Raw genomic sequence first — 16,548 nt, forward strand, 5'->3', positions numbered from 1 at the left:
AAAAGAAGCCCTTGAGGAATTCCACCATGATTTCAACAATTTCCATCCCACCATCAACCTCAGTCTGGAACAGTCCACACAAGAGATCCACTTCCTGAACACTACTGTGCAAATAAGCGATGGTCACATAACCACCACCCTATACCGGAAACCTACCGACCGCTATGCTTACTTACATGCCTCCAGCTTTCATCCAGACCACATCACATGAGCCATTGTCTACAGCCAAGCTCTAAGATACAATCACATTTGCTCCAATCCCTCAGAGAGAGACAAACACCTACAAGATCTCTATCAAGCATTCTTACAACTACAATATCCACCTGCTGAAGTGAAGAAACAGATTGACAGAGCCAGAAGAGTACCTAGAAGTCACCTACTACAGGACAGGCCCAACAAAGAAAGTAAAAGGATGCCATTAGCCATCACCTTCAGCCCCCAACTAAAACCTCTCCAGTGCATCATCAAGGATCTACAACCTATCCTGAAGGACGACCCGTCACTCTCACAGATCTTGGGAGACAGGCCAGTCCTTGCTTACAGACAGCCCCCCAATCTGAAGCAAATACTCACCAGCAACCACACACCACACAACAGAACCACTAACCCAGGAACCTATCCTTGCAACAAAGCCCGTTGCCAACTCTGTCCACATATCTATTCAGGGGACACCATCATAGGACCTAATCACATCAGCTACACCATCAGGGGCTCGTTCACCTGCACATCTACCAATGTGATATATGCCATCATGTGCCAGCAATGCCCCTCTGTCATGTACATTGGCCAAACCGGACAAATGGAATAAATGGATACAAATCAGACATCAAGAATTATAACATTCAAAAACCAGTTGGAGAACACTTCAACCTCCCTGGACACTCAATTACAGATGTAAAAGTGAAAATTCTTCAACAAAAACACTAAAAAACAGGTTTCAGGGTAGCAGTCGTGTTAGTTTGTATTCGCAAAAAGAAAAGCAGGACTTGTGGCACCTAGAGACTAACAAATTTATTTGAGCATAAGCTTTTGTGAGCTACAGCTCACTTCATCATGAGCTGTAGCTCACGAAAGCTTATACTCAAATAGATTTGTTAGTCTCTAAGGTGCCACAAGTACTCCTTTTCTTTTTACTTAAAAAACAGACTCCAATGAGAAACTGCAGAACTGGCATTAATTTGCAAACTGGACACCATTAAATTAGGCTTGAATAAAGACTGGGAGTGGATTGGTCATTACACAAACTAAAATCTATTTCCCCAAGCTAATTTTTCTCCTACTGTTACTCTTCTTGTCAACTGTTTGAAATGGGCCATCCTGATTATCACAACAAAATTTTTTTTTCTCCTGCTGATAATAGCCCACCTTAATTGATTAGTCTTGTTAGAGTTAGTCCTGGTCTACACTACGAGTTTAGGTTGGATTTAGCAGCGTTAGATTGTTTTAGCCCTGCACCCGGCCACACTACGAAGCCATTTTTTCTGACTTTTAGGGCTCTTAAAACCTGTTTCTGTACTCCTTCCCAACAAGGGGATTAAATTGAAATTTAAACGCGCTGAAATTGAACTCGCTGGGTCAAATTTGGGGTAGTGTGGATGCAGTTTGATGGTATTGGCCTCCGGGAGCTATCCCAGAGTGCTCAATTGTGACCGCTCTGGACAGCGCTCTCAACTCAGATGCACTGGCCAGGTAGACAGGAAAAGTCCTGTGAACTTTTGAATTTCATTTCCTGTTTGGCCAGTGTGGTGAGGTCATCAGCAGAGGTGACCATGGAGTCCCAGAATTGCAAAAGAGCTCCAGCATGGACCGAACGGGAGGTACTGGATCTGATCACTGTACGGGGAGATGAATCCATGCTATCAGAACTCGGTTCCAAAAGACGAAATGCCAAAATATTTGAAAAAATGTCCAAGGGCATGAAGGACAGAGGCTATCACAGGGACCCGCAGCAGTGTCACGTGAAACTTAAGGAGCTTAGGCATGCCTACCAAAAAACCCAAGAGGCAAATGCCTGCTTGGGGTCAGAGCCCCAGACATGCCACTTCTATGATGAGCTGCATGCAATTCTAGAGGGTACCCCTACCACTGCCCCATCCCTGTACATGGACTCCTGCAAGGGGGGAGTCTCATGCAACAGGGATGAGGATTTTGGGGACGATGAAGATGATGAGGCGGGGGAGGTTGAAGATAGTGCACACCAGGCAAGCGGAGAAACCATTCTCCCCTACAGCCAGGAACTGTTTATCACCTTGGAGCCAGTACCCACCCAACCCTCCCAACCCGGGCTCCCAGACCTTGAAGGCAGAGAAGGCAGCTCTGGTGAGTGTACCTTTGTAAATATAATGCACGGTTTAAAAACAAGCACGTTTAATGATTAATTTGCCCTGAAGACTTGGGATGCATTCGCGGCTGGTACAGCTACTGGAAAAGTCTGTTAACGTGTCTGGAGATGGAGTGGAAATCCTCCAGGGACATCTCAATGAAGCTTTCCTGGAGGTACTCCCAAAGCCTTTGCAAAAGGTTTCTGGGGAGGGCAGCCTTATTCCTTCCTCCATGGTAGGACACTTTACCACGGCAGGCCAGCAGCAGGTAGTCTATAATCATTGCAAAACAAAGCATGGCAGCGTATGGTCCCAGTATTTCTTGGCATTCAAGCAACATCCGTTCTTTATCTCTGTCTTATCCTCAGGAGAGTGATATCATTCATGGTCACCTGGTTGAATTTTGTTTGAGCTGTGGACATTTTGTTTGGACATTCAGAGGTGGCTGCTCCTGCTGGGCTGTTTGCCTGTGGCTGAACAGAAATCATCCCTGCTGTTACCCACGCGGTGGGGGGAGGGATAAAGCGATCATCCCAGAGAATTGGGTGTGTATGTGTGTGTGGGGGGGAATTTAGTTGGGTTTGTGCTGCACATTAACCCAAAAACTGCAGCCCTCCTTTTAAATGGCCAACCCGATGGGTGCTTGGTATGGGAAAGGAGGGCGCTGCTGTGTGAAACCATTCCCACATGTAAGGAAGGTTAAAGAAGCCAAAAGACTGTGGCTTACCATGGCTGCCTGCAAGCTGAATTCTGTTGCCTGCCGGCCCTGCGTGTGTGATCTTGCACACCATCCTGGCAGGCCCTCGATCTCGATATAAGAGGCAAAATGCGACCTTGTAAAGAAACCACACGTGCTATGTAATGTTAATATCTTGGCTCACCATGAAAGAGTCTACCCATTGTTCTTTAAAATGTCTCTTTTTAAAGACTAATCTCCTTTTTTTCCCTCCGGCATCTGCAAATGTTTCAACTCTCCCCCTATCATCTCCGTCCCAGAGGCTATCAAAGATTAGAAGCTGAAAAAAAGAAAAGGAGTACTTGTGGCACCTTAGAGACTAACAAATTTATTTGAGCATAAGCTTTCGTGAGCTACAGCTCACTTCATCGGATGCATTTACAGATTTCCACTCTATATGGCTAAATTCAGTGCCTTGCATAATGACAGGTTTCAGAGTAGCAGCCGTGTTAGTCTGTATTCACAAAAAGAAAAGGAGTACTTGTGGCACCTTAGAGACTAACAAATTTATTTGAGCATAAGCCTTCGTGAGCTACAGCTCACACAGCTGCTACTCTGGAAGCTGAAAAAAATGCACTTGCAATGAAATGTTCTCTGAACTCATGCAGTTCTCCCATGCTGAAAGAGCCCAGCACAATGCGTGGAGGGAGACAATGTCAGAGTCCAGGAAAGCACAAAATGAATGCCTCCGATGAAGTGAGCTGTAGCTCACGAAAGATTATGCTCTAATAAATTTGTTAGTCTCTAAGGTGCCACAAGTACTCCTTTTCTTTTTGCGAATACAGACTAACATGGCTGATACTCTGAAACCTGACAAAATGAATGCTAGCACAGGAGGGACGAGCGAGAGGAGAGGAGGGACGAGTGACAGGAGAGGTGGTGTCAGTGTGATGAGACGAGGCAGGATGCAATGCTGAGGCTACTGGAGAATCAAACTGATATGCTCTGGCATATGGTTGAGCTACAGGAAAGGCAGCAGGAGCACAGACCGCCACTGCAGCCCCTTTATAACCAACCGCCCTTCTCTCCAAGTTCCATAGCCTCCTCACCCAGATGCCCAAGAATGCGGTGGGGGGGCCTCTGGGCACCCAACCACTCCACCCCAGAGGACTGCCCAAACAACAGAAAGCTGGCATTCAATAAGTTTTGAAGTGCAGTGTGGCCTTGTCCTTCCATCCTCCCCTCCTCCTCTACCCCACCCAGTGCTTCCCTCCTCCCCCACCCCTCCCAGGCTACTTTGGAAGATATCCCCCCATTTGTGTGACAAATTAATAAAGAATGCATGAATTTGAAACAACAATGACTTTATTGCCTCTGCAAGCAGTGATCAAAGGCGGGAGGGGAAGGCGGTTTGCTTACAGGGAGGTAGAGTGAACCAGGGGGGCGGGTTTTCATCAAGAAACAAACAGAACTGTCACACCATAGCCTGGCCAGTCAAGAAACTGGTTTTCAAAGCTTCTCTGATGCACAGCGTGCCCTGCTGTGTTCTTCTAACTGCCCTGTGTCTGGCTGCGTGTAATCAGCGGCCAGGTGATTTGCCTCAACCTCCCACCCCACCATAAACGTCTCCCCCTTACTCTCACAGATATTGTGGAGCAAGCAGTAATAACAATGGGAATATTGGTTTTGCTGAGGTCTAACTGAGTCAGTAAACTGCGCTAGCGTGCTTTTAAACATCCAAATGCACATTCTACCACCACTCTGCACTTGCTCAGCCTATAGCTGAACAGCTCTTGACTACTGTCCAGGTGCCTGTGTATGGCTTCATAAGCCATGGCATTAAGGGGTAGGCTGGGTCCCCAAGGATAACTATAGGCATTTCAACATCCCCAGCAGTTATTTTCTGGTCTGGGAAGTAAGTCCCTTCCTGCAGCTGTTCAAACAGACCAGAGTTCCTGAAGATGCATGGGTCATGTACCTTTCCGGGCCATCCCATGTTGATGTTGGTGAAACGTCCCTTGTGATCCACCAGTGCTTGCAGCACCATTGAAAAGTACCCCTTTCAGTTTATATACTTGCTGCCTTGGTGATCTGGTCCCAAGATAGAGATCATAGAATCATAGAATAGAATCATAGAATATCAGGGTTGGAAGGGACCCCAGAAGGTCATCTAGTCCAACCCCCTGCTCAAAGCAGGACCAAGTCCCAGTTAAATCATCCTAGCCAGGGCTTTGTCAAGCCTGACCTTAAAAACCTCTAAGGAAGGAGATTCTACCACCTCCCTAGGTAACGCATTCCAGTGTTTCACCACCCTCTTAGTGAAAAAGTTTTTCCTAATATCCAATCTAAACCTCCCCCATTGCAACTTGAGACCATTACTCCTCGTTCTGTCATCTGCTACCATTGAGAACAGTCTAGAGCCATCCTCTTTGAAACCCCCTTTCAGGTAGTTGAAAGCAGCTATCAAATCCCCCCTCATTCTTCTCTTCTGCAGACTAAACAATCCCAGCTCCCTCAGCCTCTCCTCGTAAGTCATGTGCTCTAGACCCCTAATCATTTTTGTTGCCCTTCGCTGTACTCTTTCCAATTTATCCACATCCTTCTTGTAGTGTGGGGCCCAAAACTGGACACAGTACTCCAGATGAGGCCTCACCAGTGTCGAATAGAGGGGAACGATCACGTCCCTCGATCTGCTCGCTATGCCCCTACTTATACATCCCAAAATGCCATTGGCCTTCTTGGCAACAAGGGCACACTGCTGACTCATATCCAGCTTCTCGTCCACTGTCACCCCTAGGTCCTTTTCCGCAGAACTGCTGCCGAGCCATTCGGTCCCTAGTCTGTAGCGGTGCATTGGATTCTTCCATCCTAAGTGCAGGACCCTGCACTTATCCTTATTGAACCTCATTAGATTTCTTTTGGCCCAATCTTCCAATTTGTCTAGGTCCTTCTGTATCCTATCCCTCCCCTCCAGCGTATCTACCACTCCTCCCAGTTTAGTATCATCCGCAAATTTGCTGAGAGTGCAATCCACACTATCCTCCAGATCATTTATGAAGATATTGAACAAAACGGGCCCCAGGACCGACCCCTGGGGCACTCCACTTGACACCGGCTGCCAACTAGACATGGAGCCATTGATCACTACCCGTTGAGCCCGACAATCTAGCCAGCTTTCTACCCACCTTATAGTGCATTCATCCAGCCCATACTTCCTTAACTTGCTGACAAGAATGCTGTGGGAGACCGTGTCAAAAGCTTTGCTAAAGTCAAGAAACAATACATCCACTGCTTTCCCTTCATCCACAGAACCAGTAATCTCATCATAAAAGGCGATTAGATTAGTCAGGCATGACCTTCCCTTGGTGAATCCATGCTGACTGTTCCTGATCACTTTCCTCTCCTCTAAGTGCTTCAGGATTGATTCTTTGAGGACCTGCTCCATGATTTTTCCAGGGACTGAGGTGAGGCTGACCGGCCTGTAGTTCCCAGGATCCTCCTTCTTCCCTTTTTTAAAGATGGGCACTACATTAGCCTTTTTCCAGTCATCCGGGACTTCCCCCGTTCGCCACGAGTTTTCAAAGATAATGGCCAAGGGCTCTGCAATCACAGCCGCCAATTCCCTCAGCACTCTCGGATGCAATTCGTCCGGCCCCATGGACTTGTGCACGTCCAGCTTTTCTAAATAGTCCCTAACCACCTCTATCTCTACAGAGGGCTGGCCATCTCTTCCCCATTTTGTGATGCCCAGCACAGCAGTCTGGGAGCTGACCTTGTTAGTGAAAACAGAGGCAAAAAAAGCATTGAGTACATTAGCTTTTTCCACATCCTCTGTCACTAGCTTGCCTCCCTCATTCAGTAAGGGGCCCACACTTTCCTTGGCTTTCTTCTTGTTGCCAACATACCTGAAGAAAGCCTTCTTGTTACTCTTGACATCTCTTGCTAGCTGCAGCTCCAGGTGCGATTTGGCCCTCCTGATATCTTTCCTACATGCCCGAGCAATATTTTTATACTCTTCCCTGGTCATATGTCCAAGCTTCCACTTCTTGTAAGCTTCTTTTTTATGTTTAAGATCCGCTAAGATTTCACCATTAAGCCAAGCTGGTCGCCTGCCATATTTACTATTCTTTCGACTCATCGGGATGGTTTGTCCCTGTAACCTCAACAGGGATTCCTTGAAATACAGCCAGCTCTCCTGGACTCCCTTCCCTTTCATGTTAGTCCCCCAGGGGATCCTGGCCATCTGTTCCCTGAGGGAGTCAAAAGATATGCATTCCGTTTATCGCCCCATCACAGTTAGAGAATCCCATCGCAGCAAAGCCATCCACTATGATCTGCACATTTCCCAGAGTCACTACCCTTGATAGCAGCAGCTCAGTGATCGTGTTAGCTACTTGCATCACAGCAGCCCCCACAGTAGATTTGCCCACTCCAAATTGATTCCCAACTGACCGGTAGCTGTCTGGAGTTGCAAGCTTCCAGAGGGCTATCGCCACTTGCTTGTGAACTGTGAGGGCTGCTCTCATCTTGGTATTCTGGAGCTTCGGGGCAGGGGAAAGCAAGTCACAAAGTTCCATGAAAATACCCTTATGCATATGAAAGTTTTGCAGCCATTGGGAATCGTCCCAGACCTGCAACACTATGTGGTCCCACCAGTCTGTGCTTGTTTCCCAGGCCCAGAATCGGCATTCCATGGCATGAGCCTGCCCCTTTGCCACCAGGATGGCCAAATTGCCAGGACTCATACTTTGAGAGAAGTCTGTGTCCATGACAGTGCTGCTGGCTGGGAGAGCAGCCTGAGGCAGAACGGCCCCCTCAAGGATTGAACTCACAATCCTGGGTTTAGCAGGCCATTATTCAAACCACTGAGCTATCCCTCTGCCAATATTCCATGCAGGACTGAATCTCTATTAGACAAAACGTAAAGAAGAGAATGACTTGAGTCACTCCCATTTATGTGCAGGTGCTCCCGACAGACTTTACCAAGATCCGCCAGGAGCACCCATATCAGACCAGGCACCCCTGACAGATCTTACCAAGGTCCGCCAGGAGCACCCCTGTCTGCCCAGGTGCCTCAACCGACCTGACCAAGAGCACCCAGGAGACGACAAGGATGGCTACTAATCGTACTGCACTATCTACTGCCACAAGGCAATGAGTTGCTGCTGTACAGCAATGCAATCCCATGTCTGCCAGCACCCAGGAGACGTACAATGACGGTGAGCTGAGTGGGCTCCATGCTTGCCGTGGTATGGCGTCTGCACAAGTAACCCAGGAAAAAAGGCATGAAATGATTGTCTGCTGTTGCTTTTATGGAGGGAGGGAGGGATGGGGAGCCTGACGACATTTACCCAGAACCACCCGCGACAATGTTTTTTGCCCCATCAGGCACTGGGATCTCAACCCAGAATTCCAATGGGCAGTGGAGACTGTGGGAACTGTGGGATAGCTAACCACAGTGCAACAGTCCAGAAGTCGATGCTAGCCTCGGTACTGTAGATGCACTCCGCCGACTTCATGGTCTTAAAGGTTTTAAGTGGGATCACACACAATTGACTGTATAAAATCGCTTTCTAAAAATTCGACTTCTATAAATTCGACCTAATTTCGTAGTGTAGACATACCCTAAATACCTGAAACTTAAATACAGGAGTCACTGCCATTCCAGCTGTGACCATTCAGGACTCCCTCTCAGAGGCTGCTGAGGACTGAAGGCAGAGTTGCACAAACGAAGTGCTAGCCCCGAATATGTTTGCTGTGTGTCTGTGCAGATGGGTCCTCACCAGGGCAGAAACGTGAACAATGTTCAGCAGCATAAATTAATCTCTGTCCTTCCACTGTGGGCTTGGTCAGGGCCCAGTACAATCAAAGGAGGAGCACTACAGCAGTGCTTACCTTTGACCACTGACCTGATCTTTAAAGGGGCTATTTGGAATTAAAGCACAGGTTAAATGCCAAAATGCTTAATATAAGCATTTAAAACTGTAACAAAAGTAGGTGGCCACTTTAATATACATTAATGTTTTGGACAGGCTTTGCAATAAGTTTGGTTAAGGCTTAGCAAGGTCTAGCAATTAAGCAATGAGAGTTAGCATAAGAATTTCACTAAGGTTATAGGGATTTCTGCAACATGTATCTTGTGATAAACAAGCAAATCACAAAGAACAATTTATGTTTGCAAACAAATGTCTCGGGGATTCTTAGGCAAATGTACTCAAGAGGGCTAACCACATTCATGTGTTGAAAGAAGAACAGGAGGATTTGTGGCACCTTAGAGACGAACAAATTTATTTGAGCATAAACTTTTGTGGGCTACAGCTCACTTCATCAGATGCATAGAATAGAACATATAGTAAGAAGATATGTATATATAGAGAGAACATGAAAAGGTGGAAGTAGCCATACCAACTGTAAGAGGCCAATTAATTAAGATGAGCTATTATAAGCAGGAGAAAAAAACTTTTGTAGCAAATTACCTAGCCGTGAGGATGGCGGTGAGTTGACCGCTGCTGCTCCCTTGTTGACTCCGCTTCCGCCTCTTGTGAGCTGGAGTTCCGGAGTTGACGGGGAGCTCATTCAGGGATCAATTTATTGTGTCTAAACGAGACACAATAAATCGATCCCTGATCGAGTATACTCTGTTCTGTTGCAAGAAAAGGAGAAGGAAAGAAACCTGCATCTTCTGGATTCCTACTTTTCTGGTATCAACTTTGAAGTATCACCATCACAGAGCTGTTGAAACTGTTTTTACATTTCTGCATTTCCTTTTGACATGTTGATGATTCATTAAGTGACAATTAATTTGGGGATGTTACTACTTGTTCCCCATCTTCTTAGGACTTATCACCATGAAAAAAAGAATAGGAGCAGTGAGATTGGAAAGGCGGCAGAGAAGTACTTTCGGTAAGTAAACCCTCTGTTGGAGTTTGTTACAGAATACTTAAAAATGGGCACAAATGTGCTTCTGATAAGTCATGCCTGAATTAATATAAATATATATATTACAATGTCAATGTATGCAAATGTGCAACCTACTGATCCTTGGTTAGAGGATGGTTTCAGGATCTGAGTATCTCCCTCTATCCGGCTTTGTAAAGAGGATGGGTTGGCTCCTGTAAATACATTTGCTCAGCACAATTTAATAAAAGTGACTTTTTATTCTTAAAGTAAGAGAATTGTTCTTACCTAGAAGTAATAAGGGGTAGAATCAGCATTTTTAACATCCTCATAAGGAGCTCTCCTGGAAAAGAAAAGTATTGCTTCTCCTGTATAAAGAACAAAGATTGATCAGGCAGGAGAATCAGCTGGCAAGATGTAAATAATGGAAATATACACATTGTTCAAAGATAGAAAAATTACAGATTCTCATTCTTGCAACAGATCCATAATTCCAACTTTGTATCTTTTTAAAAATCTATCCCCCCCTTGTCCAGAAATGAATCTTTTGGGCTTATCTGGTTTTATGCTATATAGGGGAAATATACTGGGACTGGCAAAATGGACAACAAATAGAGTGTAATAAAATGAAGGCAAAGCTGGAAAAGGATGTTAGACTACTGCACTTGAAGGAGTCATTGGAAGTACACTGTCCCCATGGTCCTGTAGCAATAATCAGAATCACTTTCTCAACAACTATTAGTAATATCAATTCCTGGACATTGTTGGTTATAGATGTAAGCAGGGTCTGAATGAATTCTTCCTTGACATCTAGCTGGGAGGGGGAGAGACTTCAAGAGCAAACTGTATTTATGTGTTTCAGAGTAGCAACCGTGTTAGTCTGTATCCACAAAAAGAAAAGGAGTACTTGTGGCACCTTAGAGACTAACAAATTTATTTGAGCATAAGTTTTTGTGAGCTACAGCTCACTTCATTGGATGCATGAACATGAATCCACCTACTCCGCTGAGATATCCAGCAGATAGAGTGGTGTAATCAACTTTGGTTGGTGTTGGCTTACAAATCACTTTAGTACTGAATGCAGGGGTAGTGAAATGCTGTTACCAATGTTGTTATTATTGTATGAATAAAGGGGAGTAGAACTGTGCTTAAGCTGTCCCAAATGAGGAGGGTCACCCTCAGCTGAAAGGACCTCATTAAGCCAGGGGCTCGAATGCCAGAGCCCTGGGAAGGTAAGAAGGGTGGGGATAGGTATCCTAGCCAAAAGGATTTACACCCTCCCCAAGGGTTCCCCAGGTCTGGTTTAACCTGCTCCTTCCCACTGTTCAAAGAAAGAACTACATAGGCTTCATTAGGAGCCTCTTTTGTTATTTTAAATGCTCCATCACTGAAAGCTGAAATCAGTTGAGATGGGGCAGTGTCTCTGCCCAGCCTTCAAAGAGCTGAAAATCACTAAGAGATTGATGTGCAGAGGTCACATCAGAGAGGCAGGTGGCAGCAGAAGGTGACTGACAGTTGGCTGGCGAATGAGTGGCTGGAGAGGCGGTGAGAAGAATGAGCAGCTAGTGAGGTTGCTGCTGGCTCCACCTGGCAGAAGGGTTACATGCTATCAAGAACTTGGGACTTATTTGCATATGTAAAACAGGCAATTGCAAGTGAAGTCAAGTGCAATTGGGCGCAACCTTTTCACTAGTTGCCCAATACACAAAATAAATTGTAGAGCCACATGAGGGAGCAAAAATAATCTGGTAAGCATATTGGTCTTGTCGTCTATGTATTCAAAACTTTGAGATGCAACATAGGTGTCAGTCAGTGTTCTGGGTACCAACTCCATGCATTAAAAATCATAACATGAACGTGACTAAAGGACTGCCTGTAAATAGATCTGCCTATGTCCCCCTCCCCCAACATCCTTAATGAAGGAGGAACTATGGGCTTTACAGCATGCCTGGAAGAGTAACAAAACTGGGATCTGGTGGACAAAGGCAGGGAGCAAGTTCCAAAACCAAGAACCCTGCATGGATGACATCCTGCCAGTGGCTACCTCTCCTGTATATCGAGGGTGTTCCAGTGCCTCTGGTGACCTCAACTATGGCAGTGTGTCCTGGGGAGAAAGGCAGTTTCTCAGGTAATCAGCTTCCATTTAGGGTTTTAGAGGTTAAAATCAACACCTTTAATTCTACTCTGAAGCTTATTGCACACCAGTGAATATCATGGAGCACTGGTCTAATGTGTTCCCAGCATGCAATTCTACTTGAGTGGGCTGCAGCATTTTTCACTAGCTTTAGTTTCTGAATGGTTCCAAGGAAAAGCCCCATGTACAGCATTTTACAGCAATCTAATTTTGAGATGACAAAGGTCGGGATAACTGTGGCATGGTCAGTATTGGAGAAAAGGTCACACTCGTCTTACCAGGTGCAGATGAAGTGCTCTTCACTATGGCCATTAGTGTCCTGCAGGTGCAACTCAGGATCTAACACATATTTAAGCACCTCTTCACATTTTAATCCAGGTGACAAACCGTGACACTAAACTGAGTCACTGGGTATATGTGTCTGAAGGCTGATTGAAAAGCTCAGCGTTCTGGTCTAATGCCATGTTCTCTTTTGGGTAAAAATAAATAAAATCCAAACAAAGCAGAAACATTTTGTTCTGGCATTTTTGAAACAGAACAGTGACTTTTAGACTTGAAATAACTTTTCATTTAGAATTTTACTTTGATTTTTCATTTAGTTGCTTTAAACCCCCCCCCCCCCCAAAAGCACTGCCCTTGAGAATGAAACAAAACATTTTGTTTAACCCAAAACATTTTTCCTCAATTTTTTGTTTTGCCTCTGAACCAAAAAAGTTGATTATTTGCACAGCTGTACCCTGGAAATAGAGGTGCCTAAGGCAGGCCAGGCCTTTCTCACAAAAAATGATGGGGGAGGTGCCCCGCACTCAATAACCCAGTGGTTAAAGCATTCACCTGGTAAGTAGGAGGCCCAGGTTCAAATTCCTCCTCTGCCTGACTCATAGCAGGGAATTAAATGCAGGTCCCCCACCTCCCAAGTGAGTGTCCTACTCACTGGGCATTTTGGGCCTGGGGCCCTCTCAATCGCTCCTGTTAGAGCTGTTCCACTTTGCATCAAATACTTGAATTATAAAGAAGGTCAGGGTTGGAAGGGACCTCAGGAGGTATCTAGTCCCACCCCCTGCTCAAAGCAGGACCAACACCAAATAAATCATCCCAGCCAGGGCTTTGTCAAGCCTGACCTTAAAAACTTCAAAGGAAGGAGATTCCACCACCTCCCTAGGGAACCCATTCCAGTGCTTCACCACCCTCCTAGTGAAAAAGTTTTCCTAATATCCAACCCAAACCTCCCCCACTACAACTTGAGACAATTACTCCTTGTTCTGTCATCTGCTACCACTCAGAACAGCCTAGCTCCATCCTCTTTGGAACCCTCTTTCAGGTAGTTGAAAGCAGCTATCAAATCCCCCCCATTCTTCTCTTCTAAATAATCCCAGTTCCCTCAGCCTCTCTTCATAATTCATATGTTCCAGCCCCCTAATCATTTTTGTTGCCCTCCACTGGACTCTTTCCAATTTTTCTACATCCTTCTTGTAGTGTGGGGCCCAAAACTGGACACAATACTCCAAATGAGGCCTTACCAATGCTGAATAGAGGGGAATGATCACGTCCCTCAATCTCCTAACAATACTCCACTAATGCAGCCCAAAATGCTGTTAGCCTTCTTCGCAGCAAGGGCACACTCTTGACTCATATCCAGCTTCTCATCCACTGTAACTTCTAGGTCCTTTTCTGCAGAACTGCTGCCTAGCCACTTGGTCCCTAGTCTGTAGCAGTGCATGGGATTCTTCCTTGCTAAGTGCAGGATTTTGCACTTGTCCTTGTTGAAACTCATCAGGTTTTTTTTGGCCCAATCCTCCAATTTGTCTAGGTCCCTCTGTATCCTATCCCTACCCTCCAGTGTATCTACCATTCCTCCCAGTTTAGTGCCATCTGCAAACTTGCTGATGGTGCAGTCCACGCCATCCTCCAGATCATTAATGAAGATATTGAACAAAACTGGCCCCAGGACCGATCCTTGGGGCACTCCACTTGATACCGCTGCCAACTAGACATGGAGCCATCGACCACTGCCTGTTAAGCCTGACGATCTAGCCAGCTTTCTATCCACTTTATCGTCCATTCATCCAATTCATACTTCTTTATCTTGCTGGCAAGAATACTGTGGGAGACAGTATTCACATGTGAACCTCATGTGGATTTAGTCCCTTTAAAGATAACTATCTGCAGCTTGTTGATTAAATTCATCTTTGTGCAAAGGGACAACACAAGCCCCAGGCCCCAGTTTACGACCTCAAAATTAGACTGAAGTTTGATTTCAATAGTGCATAATCTCTGTGCTGGCTCTGTGCACCGAAGTACATTTCTCTCTGTGAGCACTGGTTGTCTCAGAGTAGCTACAAAGCCAAGGGAGTCTGTAAAATTAATTACTATGGAGCAAGGAGATTGCAAACCAAATAGCTCCAGATTTTTAATCCAGAAAATAAGGTAAATGCCGCAGGTAGCATTACTGCCGGGATCAGATGGCAGGGCTGAAATCACAAATGCCTGTAATGGCAAAGGCCGGGTGCAGCAGCAGTATTACCTTGGAGAGGTTGCACACAGGTGAGGCATATTAGAGGAGGGATAGGCTAGTGGTTAGGGCACTAAAGTGGGATTGAGGAGACCTGGGATCAGTTTCCTGCTGCACTCCAGGATTCTTGTTTGACCTTGACCAAGCCACTCTAGGACTAGATCCACAAAGGAACTGATGTACCTAGGACAAAGTTGCCACTTTAGTCACCTAAATCCAAAATATAGATCCTCCAACCCCCGGCTCAGCTGCCAAATAACTATGCAGATGCCTACATTTCCTAGGTGCTTAAATGTCTGCAGGTAAAGTCCACTTGGCACTTAGATTTCTGCTAGTGAGCATGAGCAAAGCCACCTAAGTCCTGATGCGGCTGAGCCATTCAGCACCTGAAGTCCCTGACTGGGCAGATATTCTCCAAGACCACCTTGGAGCATGTCTAGCAGATCAGGCCCTGCACAAAAAGCCGCAGAAGAAGAGTGATTGATGACATGTTATTCCTTTGAACTGCTTAACTTCTTACAGGTAAGGCAATCCAGTACAGCTGCCAAGGAGGGATTTTATGCTACTGCATACATAAAGGTTGCTACCCTTCCCCCTATATTTATGACACCTCTAAAACTAAGGGATCACCAGCACCAATAACCCCATGCCCCCTATGCTGAGAGACCGCCAGCATCAATAACCCCAAGCTCCTGATATGGAGGAATCGCCGGCACTGATAACACCATGCCCCCTGACAATGAGGGATTGCTGGCACCATAACCCCATGTCCCCTGTGACTCAGAGATTGCCGGAACAGATAACCCAAAGCCTCCCCATGTAGAGGGATCACTAGCACTGCTAACCCCACATCCCCTGAGGCAGAAAGATCGCCAGCACTGACAATCCCACATCCCCAGTACTGAGGGATCTCTGGCACCAATAACTCCACACACCCCAACGCTGAGGAATCACCAGCACCGATAACCCCACAGCCACTGACACTGAGGGATCTTTGACACCAGTAAACCCATGCCCCCTGACACTGAGAGATCGCTGACACCGATAAACCCACACCCCCCTGATCCTGAGAGATTAGCGGCATCAATAACCCCATATTCCCCCACACTGACAGATTTTCAGCACTGATAATATCACGGCCCCCACGCTGAGAGATCGCTGGCACCGATAACCCAATGCCACCCGACACAGAGGGATTGCCAGCACTGATAACCCCAACTGCTCCCCACCAACTGCTGCTGAGAGCTCGCTGGCACCTATAACCCCAAACCCCTGATGCTGAGAGATCAGCAGAACCGATAACCCCACCCCCACGCTGAAGGATCGCCGGAACCCATAACCGCACCCTCCACGCTGAAGGATCACCGGCACTGATAACCCTATTCTCCCGATGCTGAGGGATCACCGGCACCCATGACCCCCCATCCCTGATGCTGAGAGATCTCTGACATCGATAAACTCACATACCCCCCACCCCGATGCTGAGGGATCGCTGCCCCCATAATCCCACTCTCCCCCACGCAGAGGGATCACCAGCACTGATAACCCCAGGCCCCTCAACACTGAGAGATCACTGACACCAATAAACACATCCCCTGACGCTGAGGGATCACCGGCACTGATAACCTCACCTCCCCTGATGCTGAGGAATCGCTGACACTGGTAACCCCACGGTGACAGCTTGCCGGTACCACTGAAGCTGAGATATCATCGGCACCAGTAACCCCACGCCCCCCGATGTTGACGGATCGCTGGCACTGCTAACCCCATGCCCCCTCCCCTGACACTGAGAGATTGCCAGCACCGATACCACCCCCCCAACGCTGAGAGATCGCCGGCACCAATAACCCCATGCCCCCGCAACGCTGCGAGATCGCCAGCACTGATAACCCCATGTCCCCTGACGCTGAGGGATCACTGGCATCGATAAGCCCACGCCCCGATGCTAAGGTATTTCTGGCATGAATATCCCTCTTCCCAAGTTGCTCCAAGAATCACTGTCGGTGAT

At 46.6% G+C, this 16,548-nt stretch overlaps 1 protein-coding gene across 2 annotated transcripts in view; it reads right to left on the reverse strand.

The window, feature by feature from the left end:
* LOC119848535 (excitatory amino acid transporter 5-like) overlaps nucleotides 1–16,548 on the reverse strand; it is a 96,018-nt gene that overhangs the window by 66,609 nt on the left and 12,861 nt on the right. For both annotated transcript variants that reach the window (XM_038384506.2, XM_043502864.1), the window contains exon 2: nucleotides 10,183–10,262. In XM_038384506.2, coding sequence (XP_038240434.1) covers nucleotides 10,183–10,262 — 80 coding nt within the window. The remainder of the gene's footprint in view (nucleotides 1–10,182; nucleotides 10,263–16,548) is intronic.

This window comes from Dermochelys coriacea, chromosome 25 (assembly GCF_009764565.3).
Source record: "Dermochelys coriacea isolate rDerCor1 chromosome 25, rDerCor1.pri.v4, whole genome shotgun sequence".
Lineage (NCBI taxonomy): Eukaryota > Metazoa > Chordata > Testudines > Dermochelyidae > Dermochelys > Dermochelys coriacea.